Below are 21,863 nucleotides of genomic sequence, written 5' to 3' on the forward strand. Positions count from 1 at the left end.
AGAGGATGAGGGGGAGGAAGAAGAGGGATGAAGGGAGGAAGAGGAGGAAGGGGAGGAAGAAGAGGGACAGAGGAAGGAAGAGAAAGAGGAGGGGAAGGAAGAAGAGGGATGGAGGGAAGAGGAGGAGGAGGGGCAAGGGAAACTATGCCTGCTTCTCAGTAACTCAAGCTTCTCTCCTCCCTGCTGAAGGTAAAGCCTCTTTTGTAGGGATTAGTTTCCCCAAATCACGGTTCGAGGATTTTTGTTTGATTTCATACCTGGAATCGGATCCTATAAAAATCACGTAACAAGCAGTCTGACACAGACAGTGAAGGATAACTCAGCGTATAGTGGTGTAAGTCCATTGTCCCACTGAAACAAGATCTGGTTTCCATGTTGCTGGGCTTCCTAAGCAAATACTGGCCCTGTGCACAACTCATGTCCTGCTGCTACTTCTAGGGAACATGTATACAGCTTGAGAGTCATCACAGTTGCTAAGCAACTCCGTCCGATGGACAGGAATAGTAAAGGTGTCAGCTCATGACCCATGAGAATCACTAGGCCTGGCCCTGGCACCAGTCCCCACCTTGCATGCTGTCCAGCCATGAGGAAAACACTGTCACAGTCTGTGTCCCTAACGTGTGGTCAGTTCAGTTAGACAGTGGGAATGGGAGGCTAAAAACCCCAACTATGTCTAGAATGACTTAGCTAAGTGCCATGATTGTTGAGGAGTAGGGGGGATTGGAGGCTGGAGAGGAAGTAGCCCAACAGTTAGGAGTGTGTGCTGCTCTTGAAAAGAACCAGAGTTCAATTCCCAGCACCAGTATCAGGTCACTCACAAACTACCCATAACTCTAGCTTCAGGGGATCCAATGCCCTCTTCTGGCCTCTGTGGGTATTACCTTCACATATGCATACACTCACATACAGACACACACATATATACACAAGTATAAATAAAATAAATAATAATGAGATGGTTTGCTCGAGGGGCTCGAAATATTCAGGGTCATAAAGGCAGAAAGTGGGGTGTGGGGCTACCAGGATCTGGAAGGGGTCTGGTAGGTCAACTGTTCAATTGTTGATACAGGTTCAGTGCAGAAAAGGAAAGAAGTTTAAATGACAAAGGGGTCAATTTTAATCAAATTTAAATGGACAGAACAAAAGCTTATCACGAGAAGACACTGTGTACAGATGAGACCTAAACTCAGCAGGTCTATGGGAGCCCATGCTGGCCTCTCTGCTCGGCACCTACAGCCACTACAGAGCCCTTCGTGTGTCTACTGTGCTCAGTGTTGAAAGCAGCCATGTGCCTCTGGAATGAGGGTCAGTCACTTTCACTGGGTCCCCTACCACCAAATTAGGAACCAGAATGACTTATACCTCAAAGGTCCTTCTAGTTTCTGACTCAATCAATCCGGAAGCCCCTATGCCCAGTCAAGCCCCACCCCACATTCAGGACTGGGATTTTGTTTTCAAACCTTTCCTGAGAACGTAACCATTGGCTTCCTCCATGAGAGCTGCACTAGTCTTCGTCAATCACAGTCTATCCTTCGTGGTCAGCTCCTTTCTGGTTTAGGATTCTTGGCTCACTGCTGGTCTGCTGTATATGTACTCTGGGTGGGTGGCTCAACTGAGGCTTTTCCTGTCGAAATGGAAAGTCCATGAAGGAGAGACACTGTCCTAACCAGGCTGAGTTCTTAGGCTTGTTACAGAGTGTCCCCCAGGTGCTGGAGGCTGCTGGTGAGAAAGAAAATGGCAGTGTCTACACTTCTGGTTCGTACTGGAGCCAAACAGGCTTGGGCAGACATGGTACTTGACTATCTCTGAACTCTAGCTGTAACTTCTCTCCATCCCAGACATACAAACTAAGGAAGCAGGTGGCTCAACGGGTGACAGGTTGCTTTTGCCATGCAAGCCTGACCACCTGAGTTCAGTGCCCAGAAACCACAGCAGAGAGAGAGAGAGAGAGCCAACTCTCAGAAGTTGTCCTTTGACCTCCACATGTGTGTCATAGCACAAGTGCAGGTACACAAACACACATACCCCACATACCACAGCACACACACACCACATACTATACCACATACTACACCACACACACATATACCACATACCACATCATACACATACCACCCCCACATACATATACACCACACACATATATCTACACACACACACACCACATACTACACCACATACTACACCACACACACATATACCACATACCACACCATACACACACCACCCCCACATACACATATACCACACACATATATCTACACACACATACACACCACATACCACACCATACCCACCATACCACCATATCCCAACACACACACCATATCCCACACCATCACACACTACCCCCACATACACATACCACATATATGCGCACACATGCCACACACATGCACACACACCACATACCACACCCCCTCACACACATACATATACCACATACCACACAACACACATATATGCACACACACCACATACCACACACCACACACATATAAACATACAGCATACACACATCATACACACACACATACATACACACATACATTCATGCATATATACATGCACACATACACATACATGCATACATGCATGCATACACATACATACACACATACATGCATACACACATGCACACCACACCCACACAGTAATAAATAAAATACAATGAATTTAAAATAACATTCACCAGGAAGGCAGGCTCAAACTTGTAGTGAGGATTTTGGCTCACCCAGCGTTTTCTTCCTGCCCAAAGAAACAAGCTCTTTCTACTGACTGAGAAAAAGAAGTCACCAGCTGGCTGGGCTATACACATGGGAAATGGAAGACAGTCCTGTAATTAAGTTCATGAGAGGCCGGTTCTTCTGGCCATATCTCAAACACCCGCAATGTCTTCTCATCCATTCTGCCCAAACGACTTTACCTCATAATATATTCAGAGTGGGAGGGAAAAAATGTGTAATGGATTCTTCTGAGATATTCAATTAGTTCAATAAAAAGAGGGAAATAATTTTTCAACAAAGAAGTTTAGCCAAATGGCGAAGCTGACAGTGAAGAACTGGCTGAGAAGTAATTCTGCCTTTCTTTGGAGTTGTTGTTCTGACAAAAGTTGGTGATGCGCCCCTCTCCCCTCCCCCGTGAGGAAGAGCCCGCCCTGATGATTGATCGATCACATTCCTATTCTCTGTGTGTTTGTTTGAATGTTCCTTCTGCCTCTGTCCTTGGGTGCGGACTTCCCAGCAGGCCAGGGAAGGCTCTCTCTACTTCCACTGCTCAGAACTCGCTCTTCCTCTCCCTTCAAGCCGATTGCTTCCCCATTAATGGAAAACAAAACGGGACAAAGCAAGGCATGTTGGGAACTTCTCCTTGAGCAACCCCATAGCTTCTCCTTATGATAGATACAGGTTTCGTTTTGATTTTTTTTTTCTTATGAATGGGGACAGCTGACGCAAGACTCACCTTGTGGCCCAAGTCAGCCTGAGACTCACCGGGGTGCAGGCTAGGCTAGACACAAGCTGTAGTTACCTGAGAGGAGGGCACCTCAATGGACAGAGTGCTGCCGTCAGACTGGCCCATGTGTGAGCTTGTGGTGCGTTGCTCTTTATGGCTTGATGATTGAAAGGGAAGAGCCCCGCCCATTGTGGTGGGGGCCATCTTGGGTTCTGTAAGAGAGCAGGCTGAGCAAGCCAGTAATCATGGCCTCTGCATCAGCTCCTGCCTCCAGGATCCAGCCCTGACTTCCCTTAGTGACAGACTAGAACAGTTAAGATAAGATAATCCTTTCCTCCCCACGTTCATTTTGATCATGGTGTTTTACCACAGCAAAAGAACCCTAACTGAGACATCGTGATCCTCCTGCCTCAGCCTCCCAGATCATTCTTTTTTTTTTTTTCTTTTTTTCGGAGCTGGGGACTGAACCCAGAGCCTTGCGTTTGCTAGGCAAGCGCTCTACCACTGAGCTAAATCTCCAACCCTCAGATCATTCTCTTAACCTTGCGGTTCAGCTCCCCGTGTTCTCTCCAAAGCTGCCATCTGTCTTTAAGCTTGGGGAGTCTTACAGACAGCCTCTCACATTCTGATTTCCTGGAAATGTTTCTAACTCAGCTCCACCATTTCTCCTGAGCTCTAGACTTCAGTACGGTGTACCGAGTCTGAGGGGTCATTAGCACAAGCATAGCTGGACTTTGCTGTTCCTCTGATGGCCTCGCCTGAGCCCTCGTCACCAAGATTCCCTGTGCGAATACCCATATTGTGTCCCTCTTGATCCACTGTGGAGACTCTCCTATATATACAGCTGTGTGGTTTCTAGCAATGAGGGTTGTTCCACGACCCACTTCTTTAAAAAGCATTTATCTTTACGTAGGACATGGTTGGTTTGCCTATATATAATCTCTTTCCATCATGTGCATGCAGTGCGCAAGGCGGCCAGAAGAGGGCGACGGATCCCTTGGAAATGGAGTTATTGAGTTGCGAGTTACCATGTGGGTGCTGGGAATAGAACCTGGCTCTTTTGAAAGAGCAGCTAGGGCTTTTAACCACTAAGCCATTTCTCCAGCCCCACAACTCCCTTTTAGAACCTCTGGCGGTAGCCAGGGGAGATGGCTAAGAGGTTAAAGGCACCTGCTGCCAAGTCTGATGACCTGAGTTCAATGCCTGAGACCCACAAGGTGGAAGGGGAGAAATGACTCCCCCCAAGATGTCCTCTGAGTTACACATGTGCACACACGTGCACACCGAGAGATAGAGCATTAAAAAAAATGACTGTAAACATTTGCGTCAAGCCACCACCGTTTGGAGACCATTGATAAAGTACTGTGATTTGAGAGGAACATACATCCGACCCTCATGGGGATAGGAGAAATGCACACACTTACAATTTCCAGCCTACAAATTGACGCTAACTTTTCTAAGTGACCATTGGGAACCGAGTTTGGTGGCATCTGTCTATAACCACAGTTAGTCGGAAAGGGAAGGCAGGAAGATTGTCACTTGGAGGCCAGATTGACCTAAGAGTAAGGCACCATCTCCAAAACGCAATGGGCTTGGGGGGAGATGTGACCTGTCTGTAAAGCACTTTCCTTGGGCGTGTGGCTTGTCACACATGCCTGTGATTCTAGCACCCAGGAAGCTGAGGCAGGAGGATCACAGGTTTGAGAACAGAACAGACTAAAGTATCATCTTTTTTTGCTGACAGTCCAGTTGAAACAGTCACTAAATAATGAATTTAACATACGCCAGGTATGGGTCACAGAAAGTGACCTGGTGGACCAATGTCACGATACAGCAGTGGCTCACCAGTGCCTCCTTCCCCCACAGGCAACCCTCCTGCGACTGGCACCGGGACTCTGATGATCACCCTGGAGGACGTTAACGACAACGCTCCTGTCATTTACCCAACGGTGGCTGAAGTCTGCGACGACGCCAGAAACCTCAGCGTGGTCATCCTGGGGGCTTCAGACAAGGACCTTCACCCCAACACAGACCCCTTCAAGTTCGAGATTCATAAACAGACCGTCCCTGATAAAGTCTGGAAGATCTCCAAAATCAACAGTAAGTCAGCGGCCGCAAATGGCCACCCTTGGTTCATTCGGTTTGAACTTCTGTTCTCTTTCCTCAAAGAAGATCTCTCTCCCATAGGTTCCCACAGGGGATTTCAGGTGTGTGTGTGTGTGTGTGTGTGTGTGTGTGTGTGTGTGTGTGTGTGTGTATGACTGTGTATCTATGTGTCTGTGTGTATGTATGCATGTGTACATATTAGCATGTATATGTGTATGATGGTGTGTCTCTATATCTATGTATTTGTGTATATGTATATGACTGTGTGTGTATGACTGTGTCTATATATGTATGAGTCTCTGTGTGTATGACTGTGTGTGTAAATGTGTATATATTACTATGTGTGTATAACTGTGTGTGTCTGTGTGTGGGTGCAAGCATGGCTGTTCTGCCTTCTGTTTTTCTTTTCTTCATCTTGGGCAGCATTCTAGTGACTCCTGTGTCCCCAGAATTCCCTGGGCCATTTGATGTTCCTTGTGTTTCTACCAGAGTGCCCAGTTAGAAGCTGGTTCCTTGTCCTTCCTCTTCCCTTTTTGCTTTAATAAAACAATACAAGAATAGACAGACAGATAGATAGATAGATAGATAGATAGATAGATAGATAGATAGATAGATAGATAGATAGATAGATAGATAGATAGATAGATGGGATGAATGGACGGACGGACAGATGAACACAGGACTGGAGACATGGCTCAGTAACTAAGAGCACTTCCTGCTCTTACACATGACCTGAGTTCAGCTCCCAGCAACCATTGAGGTATTTCATAGCTACCTATAACTCCAGGTCAAGAGATCTGATTCCCTCTCTGGCCTCCGAGAGCACCTGAACACACACACACACACACACACACACACACACACACACACACACACACACACATAAATTAAAAAAAAAAGAATCTTGAGAGAGATTGAAAAAAATGCCCTTACTATGTAGTCCAGGTTAGCCTTGAGCTTTTGAGACTCCCTCCACTTCAGCTTCTTGGGGTGTGAAGACTAGAGGCATATGTCACAACTGTCAATTCCCAGACATTCTTTTTTTTTTTTTATAAAGATTTACTCATTTATTATATGTAAGTACACTGTAGCTGTCTTCAGACACACCAGAAGAGGGCATCGGATCTCTTTACAGATGGTTGTAAGCCACCATGTGGTTGCTGGGAATTGAACTCAGGACCTCTGGAAGAGCAGTTGGGTGCTCTTAACCGCTGAGCCATCTCTCCAGCCCAATTCCCAGACATTCTTTCTTGGGAACTGACGTGCTGAGCAGAGGCCAGAAGCAGAGCCTCAGCCGTGGCAAGTGGGGCTTCCTGCTTCTCAAGCCTCTCCCGGCTCCACTGTCTCTGATAGGGGCTCCGCTCCCTCTGACTCTCGGCTTTGTGAGGAGGTCTCTGGCCTGCCTCCTTCCATCAGAGAGTCTGCAGTTCATAGCCCACCCTCCCCCACCTTCATGACTACAGAATCCTCCTACTTGACCCAGCCCTGCTGGTGGCCCTGGTCTTCATGGTTGGCTTTATACTGTTGCCATGGGCTCCTCGAGATGGCTGTCACAAGCAACCTCTCTCCCCCTACCTTTCCACACGGGCAGGTAGAATTGAAAGCCTGACCCACCATTGTCCACCAGCCTTCCTAATTACAAAGCATTTTTGATTCCTGGTGTCACACCCACTTCCTCCCCAGTGTGAACTGAGTTTGCCTTGCCTTCAGTGATGGACGTCTGCTCTCAATGCCTATCAGAGTTCACCTTTTGCACCAGTGATGGAATGGGGCAGTGGTGGGTGAGACTGTAATATTGTACAACTGAGCACAGAAATTTCTATTTACGAAAATCTAGTGTCTGTTATTACAGCACCGGGCGTGTCTTACTAGATGTTCAGAGATTTCATTCTGACACACCTATGACTAAACGTTATTTGCCCACAGTGGCTTCTGTGCACACCAAGGCCCCAGAACCTCACTCCGCCTCTGGCAGAGGGCTTCTCTCTCACAAGGGCTTCCTGTCTTACAGACACCCACGCCCTCGTGAGCCTTCTTCAGAATCTGAACAAGGCGAACTACAACCTGCCCATCATGGTGACGGATTCAGGGAAGCCACCCATGACGAACATCACGGACCTCAGGGTGCAGGTGTGCTCTTGCAAGAACTCCAAAGTGGACTGCAATGCGGCGGGGACCCTGCACCTCAGCCTCAGCTTGCTGCTGCTCTTCTCTCTCCTCAGCTTATTGTCAGGTAAGTTGGCTTGACTCCAGCATGCTTGTATGCGCAAGCGCACCCACAAGCCTCACCGCACAGCGCCTGGCTCTCCCATACGTGTTCCCAAGGAAGTCTGTCTCCCACATCTTTAGCTGGTGTCCGTGTGGTTAGAACTCTTACACGTAAAACTGTTCCAGCCAATGTTTAAAGGCATCTGGGTGGTCTCCTGCCAACCGACGGTGATGTTGAAAGAGACTCTGCTATTTTGTAAACCGGGCGACAAGCAAAACCTCCTATTGATGCTACTCGCTTGGAACTAAATGCACCAAAATTGGCCAACTGGTCTTCTACAAGCACAGGCAATTCCCATCCTGCTTTGGATGCCAAATGTCCTGCTCAGGCTCATGTGTTTGAGCACTTGATCCCCAGTTGTCATTACTGTTTGAGGAAGTGGGACCTATCTGAAAGAAATGGGTTGTTGGGAGGGGGGCTGAGCTTGGGGGTTATACACTGTCTCTGCTCCCAGCAAGAGCTCCCTGCTTCCTGGTTGACCCCCTTGTAACAGTGTCTCAGTGATGCTGCTGCAGGCTGAGCCCTGGATCGTGCCTTCCCTGGTAGTCGACATCCCCTGAACTGTGAGCCCCTCCCTCCCTGAGTTGTTTCTAGGAGGTATTTTGGTCCCAGTGAGGAGAAAGGCAACTCACACAAAACACTTCTAAAAGTTTCCAGCAGACAGAGATGAAAGTTGAGCTACAGGAAAATATGTTTTGCCTAAGCATGACGGTGCTTAATCTTTTGCTTGACCCAAACCCACAGGAATAAGGGCCCTGAATGTGAGGTGTCGAGGGAGAGGACCAGGAATGAGGAATAGAGGGGATAACGCTTGGACCAGGAGATTGCCTGTGCCATTCAAGTTTATTAACTATAGTATCTTGCTATGTGCAAGGTCCCCAGAGATCTAAACCAGATAATGCTGGCAAAGAAAACACAAGAAACATCAGACTCAGCCCTTAGGACTGATAACCATAGCCCTTCAGATGACCATAGCCCTTCAGATAACCATAGCCCCTCAGATAACCATAGTCCCTCAGATAACCATAGTCCTTCAGATAACCATAGCCCCTCCGATAACCATAGTCCTTCAGATAATCATAGTCCTTCAGATAACCATAGCCTTTCAGATGACCATAGCCCTTTAGATAACCATAGCCTTTCAGATAACCATAGCCCTTCAGATAACCATAGCCCTTCAGAAAAGAAAACCAAGTTCCCAAGAACAGAAACTTAACTTCTGAGGCACCAACCCCGGCACCAGCCCCAGCCCCAGCCCGATCCTTACCAAGTCTGCCCCTGAGCAAGGACAGAAAGTTGGTGTTCCCTTTGTTCTTTTATCAAGGGTTCTGAGAAAGCCTTGGGCCAGTCTGTCTCCCAGTACTTAGTAGATTTAATGTTGGTATCTAGCCTTTAATCCCAGCACTCAGAAGGCAGAGGCAGGCGGATCACTATAAATTCAAGACCAGCATAGTCTACATAGTAAGTTCCAGGCCAGCCGAGGTCACACAGTGAGAATCTGCTTCTAAAAAATAATGAGGAAGGGAGAAAATAGTATTTATACCTCATGTTTCCTCTCAATAACTATGAAATAGTTATTTCCTGTATAACTCTGATACAATTACACATCACTTTGAGCAAGATTTACTAGGCCGATGTCTTAGTTGGCGTTTTATTTATTTCTGTGAGGAGATACCATGACCAAAGCAACTCTTCTACAGGAAAATATTTAACTGGGGCTGGCTTACAGTTTCAGAGGTTCAGTCCATTATCGTCATGGCAGGAAACGCAGCGGCATGCAGGCCGACCTAGTGCTGGAGAAGGAACCGAGAGTTCTACATCTTGATCTGCAGCCAGTAGGAGACTGTGTACCACACTACATCTAACTTAAACACACAGACCTCAAAACCTGCCCCCACAGGAACACACTTCCTTCAAGGCCACGCCTACTCCAACAAGGCCACACATCCTAATAGTGCCACTCCCTATGGGCCATGAGTCTTTGGGGGCCATTCCTATTCAAACCACCACAGCCTAGTGACAGGAGTCAGAGGATGAAGTGTACTGCCAGACTCTTCATATGGGGGATGTTGGTCCGGTTCACATTGGCTTCTGCCACCCACAAGGCTCTGGAGCCCTAGCGTTTAAATTTTGAGAAATTATCGGTGTGATCACAGAATGAAAATTTGACAGAGGGAACACAGTGTGGGTACATCCTGGCAGCAGGGTGGGCGGGTCAATAGGAGTCAGACATTTTGACATCCGACATTTGAAGTGTATGAGGCTCTGTGGGAGACCAGAGTTCTGTGGGTAGAGCTCGAGAGAGAGATCCTGATGGTCTGTCACTTGTCCCAGAGACAAGTCATCCCTTCTCCCACCCACCATTGGTGACTATGCCACCACCACCCACAACCCTCAAGGCTTCATCCAATTCCTCCAGCTCCATTCCTGCCCCTCATCCTCAGCTTGGTCCTTTTGTCTTTGCTTGTGGCCATGATGAACTTGCTGTCTTCCTGACTCCAAGCCTCTGTGAGGATTTGATGGCGAGATGGATGCTCTCCTAAATCGTCTCTGTCAATCAACACATAAAGGGCTGAGGGCGGTCCTGAGACGGAGGTGGAGAAGTTAGAAAAGACGAAGAATTCATCCAGCTTTGTATGAGCAGGGACACCAGAGAGCAAGGACGGGGGGGAGCAGATCAGCTCCTATGGATGTATAGTAACGCACTTGCTTGTCCCTTGCTTTGCTGACGGTCTTAGCCCTGATTCTGGGGATCTGGACAATCTCCTTCATGAGGAGACACCCCCGGTGCCTGTGTACAGGTGACTGATTTGCTGATGGCTACCGTTAGCCTTCAGAGGTCACCCTTGTGTAGTATCAGCTGCAGAGATTGGCATGGATCTCACACCAACTGCACGCACAATGTCAAGGAATCTATTTAATACGTCTCTACCCATACATACCCTGACCCTATTTCATTTGAAAGCCCAATGCTGGTGGTGTGGCTCGGAAATCCACTCACATCCAAAGCTCACAGAGTGGCAGATAGTGAACACACGGTTTGAATGGAGTGGACTGTCTCATCACAGAGGCTCCTGAGCTTCCTGACAGCCCTCGTTTCATCCACACTGTGGTCATGCGCTGTCTCCCCGGGTTGACTCTTCAGTAAAAAGTGGGAGGAGGAAAGTGAGTTTCGGGATACATGTGTGAAGGTTTTTGCGCTGATGGTGCTGTGAGAGTTCAAGTCCATGCGGGTGTGTAGTAAACCACCACAACACAACCCTGAGGAAGGTTTTTATGACAACGACCTTCCTGGGAGGTACTTGAGACATTTCCAGAATTAAACCAGGGATAAAACAGGAATCTCAGTTAAACATCGAAAGAACAGAAGCCAGATAACAAGAGTTCAAGACACTATATTTGGCAAGATATAGGGATAGTGGCTTTTCTCAAAAGCACAGATATTAGATTCTTAGTCCCAAGACTTGAAAGGTTTGAGGGAAGGGCAAGTAAGCCTACGGTAGGAGCTGTTTTATTTGTATCTTATGGTTCCTCTGGTAAAGGCACTTGTCACCAAGCCTGATTAGATGAGTTGATTCCTCAAGACCCACATATTGGAAGGAGAGGATCAAGTCCAACAAGCTGACTTTTAACGTCCACATATGCATGTGTACACACACACACACACACACACACACACACACACACACACATAGACATACACACGTGTATACATGCAGGTACACATGCAGATACACACATGCACACATACATGAGCACAGACACGAACACATATATACATACACATACACGCAGGTACACACAGACACACACACATGAATGCACACATGCACACACACAATTACACTAAAATCAAATATTTTTCTTAAAAAAAAAAATTTCTTTTTTAGAAAGTTCAAAGATGAGCCAAAGACAGTCTTTTTTTTTTTTTTTTTTTTTTGTTCTTTTTTTCGGAGCTGGGGACCGAACCCAGGGCCTTGCGCTTCCTAGGCAAGCGCTCTACCACTGAGCTAAATCCCCAACCCCTTTTTTTTTTCATTTAATGGTATCATTCCCACTTTTTAACATCTGGTTTAAGTGAATGCTGGTGGCTGTATCCAGCTGCTAGCCACACTGTAGCAGAGGACGCTCTCCTTACTCTTGATCCCTCCCTTGAATCCAGGGCTCACCCAATGACAACTCTGCCTTTCTCTAGAATTCCCTGGAGTGCATTTACACCTCTCCCCCTTCTGTTGTGGGATGTGCTGTGGGCACAGGGAGGACCCTGAATTACGGAGGCCACACAGAAAGGCTGTCCTCTGCTGGCAGGCTTTGCAGAGACACTGTGGTTCTCTAAGGCCACTCGACTTTAGGGACCTGGATAGCTGACCCTCGAGGGATTTCGTTGTCGCGCACACGGCAGCAAAAGGCTTTGCATAAATTATATAAATTACCCCATGGAATCATCTCAGCAGCCCCGAGAGCTGGGATCATTTACATGATCATCTAAATTGACTTAAAGCAGGGATTCCAGACTGTCATTTAAAAACAAAGGGCTGCAGGCTAACTTAATGAATTTTATTCAGCCCCCCTTTCTTTTATTATTTTAACCAAGTTGTCCCCTAAGGAACAGCTTCTCGTTGTCATGACGGAGATGATGCTGCTAGTGGCATCTAGTGGAGAGAGGCCGGGGACAGGGCTAAAGGTCCTTCAGAGCATGAGATGACGGCATCTGCTGCCTGGCTCCAAATGTCACACGTGAGCACCAAAGCTGAGGAGCCTGCAGTTGGCCCTCAGCTGCAAGCATGGCAGGAGCTAGAAGGATGAGTGGCTTTTGATCATTTGAAAACCTAGAAGGGACGGGGTCTAGAGAGATGGCTTAGCCCACAAGTGTTTGCTGCACAAGCATGAGGATCTGAGTTCAAATCCACCCCCATAAAACACTAGTGGTACACACCTTCATCCTGGAGGTACATGCCTTTATCCCTCGCTGGGGAGCAGGTACAGGAAGGTCTGGGGGAGCTCACTGACCAGTTAATCTAATCAAATCTGTATGACTAGGGTCAGTGAGAGTCCCTAGCTCTTAAAATGAGGTGAAGAGTGATTCAGGATGACACCCAACCTTGCACTCGCATGCACACACACACACATACATACACGCACACACATACACACACATGCAAATATATATTCTTGTACACACATACACATATACAAATAGATATACACATACGCATACACACAAGTGCACAAACGTACACACACTAAAAAGACTACTTACGTACCCAATCTGAGCTGGACATGGCGGCTCACACCTGTTACCCCAGCCCTTGAAAGGCTGAGGGAACGAAGGCCACCTTGGGCTCTGCCGTACGTTCCATGCCAGCCTGGGCTATGTGACATGCTGCCTCGAAACCACCACAAGTGTAAAGGACAACTTACTACAGCTCTGCAAGAACAGCTTATGATCTGTGACCACCCGGCAGTGGGCCTGCACGCTCTAAGGAGGAGGAGTCCACCTCAGGATGAAGCGCTGGGCGGACTGGGCTGTCTTCGGTGGGCCCTGGTTGGAGGTGAACCCAGAGCATCTCTGAAAGAGCTGACCAAATCCAAATGAGTGATGGCCCGTGGGTGGGTCTGCTTCTCTCCTCCCTGGCACCAGACTCTCTAGAACAGAAGCCCAAGAAGGAGAGGGCTTTGGCAACGACCTCTAAGCACGACATAGTCTACTGGGCCTGGTGAGTTCTCCATCTGGGCTGGAGTCAGCACAACTCTTGCCAGAGTTGCATGGACACAGGAATGCTTGCAGAAATCTGGGCATCCTAGGGACAAAGCTCCTCCCTGTTTACAAAGCTGAGATGAGTAGAGAGCGCCCTCGTGGGTGGCGTGACATAGGAGCATGAACAGGAACTGGGATGCTGGCCTGTTAAACACACCATCGGTGGGTACCGCTTTATGGCGCGTCCTCACAGCCCACAGGAGGTCTCATTTCCTTTGGACAATGGGGCAGCATGCATGTGGATGGCTGAGTAGGGCATCCAAAGATGTCCTCATCCCGTTCCCCGGAGCTAATGAACAAGCCACCTCACTTGGCAAGGACATCTCGCTGACACGATTAGGTCATGCGTCTTGGGTTGGGAAGATGACCCTGCATGAGTAGGAGCAGCCTGACAAGGGGGAGCAGTCTTTACAAGGGGGCTGAGAAGCAGCCATAGGAGGATGCTAACAGGGAGGCAGAGGCAGGGAGACAAGACACCGCATCGCCGGCTTTGAACCTCGAGGAGTCACAGAACACATCTGCCTCTAGACTGGAAGCTAGCAAGGAGGTGACTCATTTTCTAGAGCCCTGGGGAGGAGTGCAGGCCTGCCCAAACATCGGCATTAAATCCATGAGACTTGTTTCACATTTGTGGCTTCCAGAACTGTGGGGGAATCCATGTGTGTGATTCGAGGTTCATGAGACTGTGGTTACTAGTTTTGTCAGCAATGGGAAATTAATCTGGTGTTTCAAGAACTACCAATGAGTCTTTCTCTCTGTGGCAGAATATATATACATATATTATATATACATATATATATAAATATATATGTATTCAGATGGATGATTGGTGGATAAATAATAAGTAGGTAAGCAGACAGTTAAAAGATGGAGAGATTAGATAGATGATTGATTGATAGACTGATAGACAGAAAGATAGATGAAAGAGAGAGAGGATAGATGATATATAGATTAGATATAGATATAAGGATGTCTGTCTGGTTCCTTGAAGACAGACAGATAATTGATTGAAGATAGATGTTAGGTAGATAGACAGATGTCTGATTGATTGATAATAGATCTGTCTGATTAGGTAGACAGACAGATGTCTGATTGATTGATAATAGATCTGTCTGATGATAGAAAGAGGTCTGATAGATAACTAGATGGATAGATGGTTAATAGGTAGGAAACCTATTAGATGACAGATGATAGATAGATGACATAGATGGATGGATGGATAGACAGATGGACGGATGGACGGACGGACAGACGGATGGATGGATGGATGGAGAGAGAAAGAGGTGTGTCTACAGGGGATGCTCATTGATTGGGCTCTGGGCTCCGTTCAGTGTATTCCTAGCACAGTACATCTGTGCTAATGATCATCTGGACCTGTGTTGACAGCTGCTGTTGGTCCCAGGGAGGAAGTTTGACGCCTGGAACCATCAGCACTTTCAGAGCCAACTTTTTTGTTTATTGAGGGGGGCGCTGGGCTTCAAATGCCAAGGAGTGCTTGGTCTATACTCCCGAGTTCAACTTCAGTAGATGTAGCCAGCAAGATAATCCTGTCTTCAAATGCCACGCAAAGAAAGAGATAATGTTCAAAGGAGTGCGGTGCCTGTTGGAGCCTGTCAATCACTGGTCTGGTCTAGTTGAGTGTTTTGAAGTGAGTTGTGATATTCCCGACCTAATTCTGTACCTTTTCCACTCAGGTCTGTGAGAACGACACATCTGAAGCTTGACTCCCCGGTTGCCATAGCAACAGGAAAAAGAAAAAAAAAAAAGTCTATCCAAATCCGAAGATTGCCGTTTACAGCTCTCAAACTTCACAACCAGGCCTCAACTGCCCCACGCCCTCCGTTTTCTTTGCAGTTTCGTTTAATCTGTACCTCACCAATTGACAGCATCTTCCTTCCTCCTCTGAGTAACGGAACCCTCTGGATTTGCCCTGAATGTTTAAAGATCATGCGTGTCACTGGACCTTAAGGAGCAGGAACAATGACTACTCTTCCTGATGCGTCCGGTGCGTTGCTAGCCAGTGCTCCACCCATTGCAGCTGCGCAGTGGGTTCCTACCTGTACGTGGATGGGTATCGGTCTGTGTGTAGGCCCACTGCAGCTGCGCAGTGGGTTCCTACCTGTAAGTGGATGGTTATCAGTCTGTGTATGGGCCCATTGCAGCTATGCGGTGGGTTCCTACCTGTACATGAATGGGTATCTGTCTGTGTATAGACCCAGTATTTGTGTAGAAGACTGCAGGAAAGAGACAGAGGAGGTGGAAACTCAGACAGCTCCGCCCCCGGTCAAGATCAGCCCACTGAGCTGTCACTCACTTGTATAGCAAGGGCCTGCTCAGTCTAAACACTGAATGAATGCTGACCGACCAGCCAGGCAGGTCCAGGGGGTGGGGGTGGGGGAAGGGCAAGGGAAAGAAGTCTTCTCTGCTGGGTAGGACTGCCACCACACCCCACTACCACCAAATGCCATGGCTTGATGTTCCGACCCCCAAAGTGGGGAGCAAGGCATCTTGCCATCAGAGGCTAAGGGCTGAACTATTCTCCCATGGGCAAGAGTCTGCCACTGTACCACCCCAGACCCACAGTCCTACAGTCCTTGTGGTGACACAGATCATGGTGGAGACCCTCTCCCTCCTTGGTATATGTACAAGTACAAAAGTCACCATGGCGTACCTATGAAGAGACCAACAGGTACCGTCTTGTATGCACATATATTACCCACACACGCATCACGCATATCCGCACCGTTTGTTTCCTATATACAGGCATAAAATAGAGTAAGCCCAGGTAGTTTTTAAAGTACCCTTCCGTGTGACTACCGTTGTCGTTCGCAAAGCTGAGAATAAAAAGTTGTTCATTATGTCTGGAAAGGAGTCGAGTTTTGTCCTGTGAGCATGTCGGGCTAAGAAGAACATCAGGGCTCCCACTAAGGTTATCTTCCCGCTGACAAACCGTAAGGGAGCCATCGGAGCTCACAACCAAATTGTTCTCTGTGGAATGAAGCTAGTGCCAGCCTGTGGCTTTCGGGCTCAGCAGGAGCTAGGGTAAGGTAAGTGTCTTGGTACATTTCAATGCTGTTGCTTACTAAAGGTTTTAACCCCACACGCACTTGCGTGCGCGCGCGCGCACACACACACACACACACATATGCTTCTTTCCTCTGCAGTCTGGTTTGGCCTTGTGCTTTTGAGTTTGCCTTCTGCCAGCACTAGGGTCACATGTTGTCTTTGTTGTAGTGAGATTACATGCGTAGAGGCCCGCATATGACTCCTCGTTTCCATTTCGGACCATACAGAATGCAGAGGTTTTTTTGTTTTGTTTTGTTTTTTCTTTAAAATAAATGGGTATCGGTGGTTAAAACTGCTGGGCGGTAGCTCTCCTCTGTGTCTGATGTGTCTGATGCCGGAGTCACATTTTCGACCACTCGGGATTCCCCTGTCTGTCTGCTGGGTGGGTGGGTGGGTCTAGAAAGCTGGAGCGAGACAGCTGGAGAGATAGTTCAGTGATTAAGTGAGGAGCATTTGCTCCCAAACATGAGGGCTACAGCTCAGATTCCAGCACCCACCACAAACCAAGAGTCCCCACAAATGCCCCAGCCTTAGGTGGGGGAGGTGGACTGAGGCAGAAGATCGCTAGGGCTTGCTGGGTTCCAGCCTAACCAAGATATAGCCCCATGTTCCATGGAGTGCCCTGCCTCGAGGGACTACAGGGAGAATGACAGAGAATGCTCGATATCCTCCACATGTGTCACACACACACACACACACACACACACACACACACACACTGAAAGCCAAAAGCCTCAGCATACAAGTTGTGTGCGACATGTTTGCCATGCCAGCATAGGAATATGGCTTAATCCTGTCACAGTCAACTGTGAGGTGACTGAAGACTTCTAGACCCAGGCTCCGCCCTCAATTGGATGAACACAGAAAGCAGGTCACCCATCTCTTCATAGTCCCCAGACATGGAGACCTTCTTTAAGATAAAAGATGCCACAGCTTAAGCTTGACATAATGGTTCTGCATGGGCGCACAGCTGGGAAGAATCTAAGCCCACACACTCACACCGTACAAGGAGGTTCTCTTCTGAGTCTCCCTGGTGCACCCCAATGCTCTCCTCCTGCAAGGCAGGAAAAGGGAGAATGTTCACCCTTGAACAGACCAAGAAGCATCCTCAGGCACCAGGTAAAGGGCAGCCTGAGCCCCAGGCTAAGCAACAGTCAGAAAATTCATCCTTCAGTATGACTTGATGGACTTGCTCAAGGCAACAAGTACAAGACCCCTCCCCCTTTCTCTTCATATACACTATAGCTTCGCTAAGGACACAGAAGGAAAGAGTTCTGTCGTGCTAAGATTAAAAAGGAGCACAACCGGTTCCCATGCATCACCACTCCATGCTGGGCCCCTGGTACTCTGGGACCTGGGCGGCTGCTCCCTGGCATTAGTTCTGACAGGGTAGGGCCATATAGAACTAACCTTAATTTTATCTCAGCCATGGCTGGCTTCAGTGTGGCACCACGCCACATTAGCCTAGCTATCTTCTAGCCCCAGCGGTGTCTCCACTCCCATTGCTAGTCGCCCTGGCCTGCCCTGGCCAGCCCTGGCCAGCTGGGAACTCTCTGGTTCCAGCCACCCACCTGGTAAAATCAAGACTTGACAAATTGTAACCCAACAATAAGATTTACATGTTAAATACTCAATCCACAATACATCCACAGAATAAACTTACAACTAATCGGTAAGGTTATAAAACGCCCACCTAGATAAGATATAATTTTCCCATCTAGACAACACTAAATCTTGTACACATCCATCCCTTAAGAATAGTCATAACAACCTGTAATATGTGCAGAGAGGAATCTTAGCATCTGCCACCATGTTCTCTCAGCTGCCTCCTCCTTACTCCTCTGCCTCTCCAAAACTTTTCTCCTGCCCATCCTTCCTTCTTGTCCAATGGCAGGCCCCGTTCTCTGTACCTGCCCTCACCTGCATAATGACATCAACCTACAGAGGTCAAGCCCAGGGGCCAGTAGAATGGTTCGACTGATAAAGTCCTTACCTAGAAAGATTGAGGTCGGGCTGGGGATTTAGCTCAGTGGTAGAGCGCTTACCTAGGAAGCGCAAGGCCCTGGGTTCGGTCCCCAGCTCCAAAAAAAAGAACCAAAAAAAAAAAAGAAAGATTGAGGTCTTGAGTTTGGATCCCAGAACCCATATAAAAACCCAAGCACAGTGGTCCACACCTATAATCCCAGCAAAGGTGAGATGCGAAACAGAATCAGGTGGATTCTTGGAAGCAAACAGGCCAGCCAAGAAAGCCTACTTTGTGAAGCTCCCGGCAGACGAGAAACCCCTGTCTCACACAAATGAAGAAGGCACCTGATTTTCATGGTAGATATATTAAGTCCAATAAGATTTTTGACTCTTCTTAGAAAAGTGGGAGAATTTGATGGCTCCAGGAAGACTCTCAAACTATCATTTCAAACAGTCAGATAATCAGAGATAGGTCAATCTTTAAACAAAATAAATACAGCACACCTCACCCTGAAGATACAACAAGGAGACCATTGTGAAGGTCCTTTCTACCTGTCGTTTTGTTTTGTTTTAGAGACAGGGTCTCTCAAATAGCCCAGCTCGCCTCAAACCCCCTATGCACCCAAGGGCAACCCTGAACCTCTGCATATCCTGCCTCCACCTCTCAAATGCTGGAAATCACATGTGTGCCATCCTGTCCAGTTTACACAGTGCTGGGAAGGGACCCCAAGGCTTGGTGCCTGCTAGGTCAACACTCTCCCGACTGAGTCTGCTCATCAAATTTGCACGGCATATTTCAACATGAGGCAGCTTACGAACCAAGAGAAAGGAGGCATACTGTGATGGTTTGTATATGCTTGGCCCAGTGAGTGGCACTATGAGGAGGTGTGGCCTTGTTGGAGTAGGTGTGGCCTTGTTGGAGGTAGTAGGGGTGGGCTTTGAGACCCTCCTCCTAGCTGCCTGGAAACCAGTTTGCCTCCCTTCAGGACAAGATGTGAAACTCTCAGGAGCTCCTGTACCCTGTCTACGTGCACTATGTCATGCTTTCCCACCTGGATGATAAAGGACTAAACTTCAGAACCAGTAAGCTAGCCCCAATGAAATGTTGTCCTTTATAAGAGTTGCCTGGGTCAAGGTGTGTCTGCTCATAGCAATGGAAACCCTAACCGAGACACTCAGAGAAGTCACAACCCAGGTAAGTAGCTGCCAAGAATACTCACATCTTCCCTACCACACCACGGCACAGTATTACAGCTTCCCATGTGGAGATGACAGTGACCAAATGTTCCTGTAGGCCAGAAGACCACAGTCTGAAGCCTTAGCCAGTGTGCCCATCCATCTACACCAGCATTAAGGCTTGGGTATAAAAATTCCTCTTTACGGGGCTGGGGATTTAGCTCAGTGGTAGAGCGCTTACCTAGGAAGCGCAAGGCCCTGGGTTCGGTCCCCAGCTCCGAAAAAAAGAACCAAAAAAAAAAAGCCTCTTTACTCAAGAATTGAATGCTTGGTCCCCACTTGTTTTCTCAGGGCTAGCGATGGGGGTAAGAGGGGTCTCTAGAAACAGCAGAAGTGCCTAACTGAAAGTAGGCCACTGAGGGGAAGTCTGGGTTTCTAGACACTTCCTGTCTCCTCTCTACGTCCTGCCATGCTATGGACTACTCTGTCCCTCTCCCTCCCCCTCCTCATGGAGATGGATGCCCCAACAGCCAGGAGCCAAGATAAGTCTGTCCTGGAGGATTCTGTGGGGCGCTTTTATAGCTGTGTGGCAGTCACTAATACAACTGTCTCACAGTGAGGTGGCAGTGGCTTGGACTATGAGGTACCTTTCTCTGTGAAGCATGTCTCCGTGACAGTCCCTTCTGCTATTAAGTTCCTGAGGAAAACTTTCTGCTAAGAAGTAATAACGCTGTACTAAGTTAACGTTGGAAACTTAGAAATGTCTCCTATACAGAACATTGTAATTTCTAAGGTATCCCCAACCTTTTCTAGAACAGTCCATGGCTCATTAATACATTAGGGCTTCCGATGGATTTTTTTTTTTTAGAGATTCCTTTTTGTTTATTGATATGTGCACATGCAAGTGTTTGCAGAGATCAGAAGAGGGTGGCAGATCCCTTGAAGCTAGCCCTACAGGCGGTTATGAACCACCCAACACATTTGATGGGATCTGAACTCAGGTCCTTTGCAAGAGCAGTGAGCACTCTTTGTCACTGAGGTGTGTTTCCAGCCCCAGCTGGGTTAATTCATATGTCAATTATCCAGAAGGCACTCCCAAACAGAGAGAGAGAGAGAGAGAGAGAGAGAGACAGAGACAGAGACAGAGACAGAGACAGAAAGAGAGACAAAGAGATACAGAGAGACAGAGAGAGAGGAAGAGGAGGAGGAGGGAGGAGGAGGAGTGGAGAGGAAGGGGGAGGAGGGGAGGGGGAGGAATCTGAGGGAGAATCTGTGTATGAGGTTCCCAAGTGGTCTGTGCCTGGCTATTACAATCCTTAGTCTACTAAGGAACTTCTACTGAATCCTGAGCGGTTTCTGGTTTTTTAAATGTAACTGAGAGATCCCCGTAGGTACAGTTCCCTTAAGTGTACATGGGCAGATCAACCACATCAAAAAAGAAAGGCTGACCATTCTGTTGACTCCGAAGCCACCATTGGGCAGCAGCATCATGGAGACCTCTGGCTATGCCTTTCAGAGATGATGTGTTAGTCAGGGTTCTCTGGAGTCACAGAACTTATGGGTCGTCTCTATGTAGTAAGGGATTTTGTTGTGATGACTTACAGTCTGTAGTCCAACTGCCCAACAATGGTCAGCTGTGAATGGGAAGTCCAAGGATCTAGCAGTTGCTCAGTCCCACGAGGTTAGTAGATCCAACAGATGTCCCAGCAAGTAAATGTAAGCCGGGGAAGAAGAGTGAATCTTCCTTCTTCCAATGTCCTTATGTGGTCCTCTGCAGAAGGTATGGCCCAGGTTAAAGGTGTGCACCACCAAGCCTGGACTTGTTTTGTCCCAGGCTGCCCTTGAACTCAGAGATCCCTCTGCCTTAGTCTCCTGGGATTCATAGCCACTATGCCTCAAGATCTCCATGCCAAGATCCAGGTCAGAAACTTGTATCTCCCAGCCTCAAGATCTGGATCATAGGTGAGCCCTCCAATTCTGGATTGTAGTTCATTCCAGATATAGTCAAGTTGACAACCAGGAATAGCCATTACAGATGGTTACAGCCATTTTCCTTCCTCCTCGGACAGT

General features: G+C 47.8%; 1 protein-coding gene and 1 long non-coding RNA gene across 5 annotated transcripts in view; one reads left to right on the plus strand and one right to left on the minus strand.

Moving 5' to 3' along the window:
• Cdh13 (cadherin 13) overlaps nt 1–16,454 on the plus strand; it is a 1,037,872-nt gene extending 1,021,418 nt beyond the window's left edge. The window contains exons 12-14 of the mRNA NM_138889.2: nt 5,320–5,553; nt 7,571–7,792; nt 15,281–16,454. Of these exons, the coding sequence (NP_620244.1) occupies nt 5,320–5,553; nt 7,571–7,792; nt 15,281–15,288 (464 nt within the window). The 3' untranslated portion in view covers nt 15,289–16,454. The remainder of the gene's footprint in view (nt 1–5,319; nt 5,554–7,570; nt 7,793–15,280) is intronic.
• LOC134483394 (uncharacterized) overlaps nt 1–21,863 on the minus strand; it is a 60,296-nt gene that overhangs the window by 30,438 nt on the left and 7,995 nt on the right. For 2 of the 4 annotated variants that reach the window (XR_010060257.1, XR_010060256.1), the window contains one exon: nt 21,396–21,564. The exons of the other annotated variants lie outside the window; for them this stretch is intronic. This is a non-coding gene — a long non-coding RNA (uncharacterized LOC134483394). The remainder of the gene's footprint in view (nt 1–21,395; nt 21,565–21,863) is intronic. 4 annotated transcript variants of the gene reach the window in all.

This window comes from Rattus norvegicus, chromosome 19 (assembly GCF_036323735.1).
Source record: "Rattus norvegicus strain BN/NHsdMcwi chromosome 19, GRCr8, whole genome shotgun sequence".
NCBI classification, from domain to species: domain Eukaryota; kingdom Metazoa; phylum Chordata; class Mammalia; order Rodentia; family Muridae; genus Rattus; species Rattus norvegicus.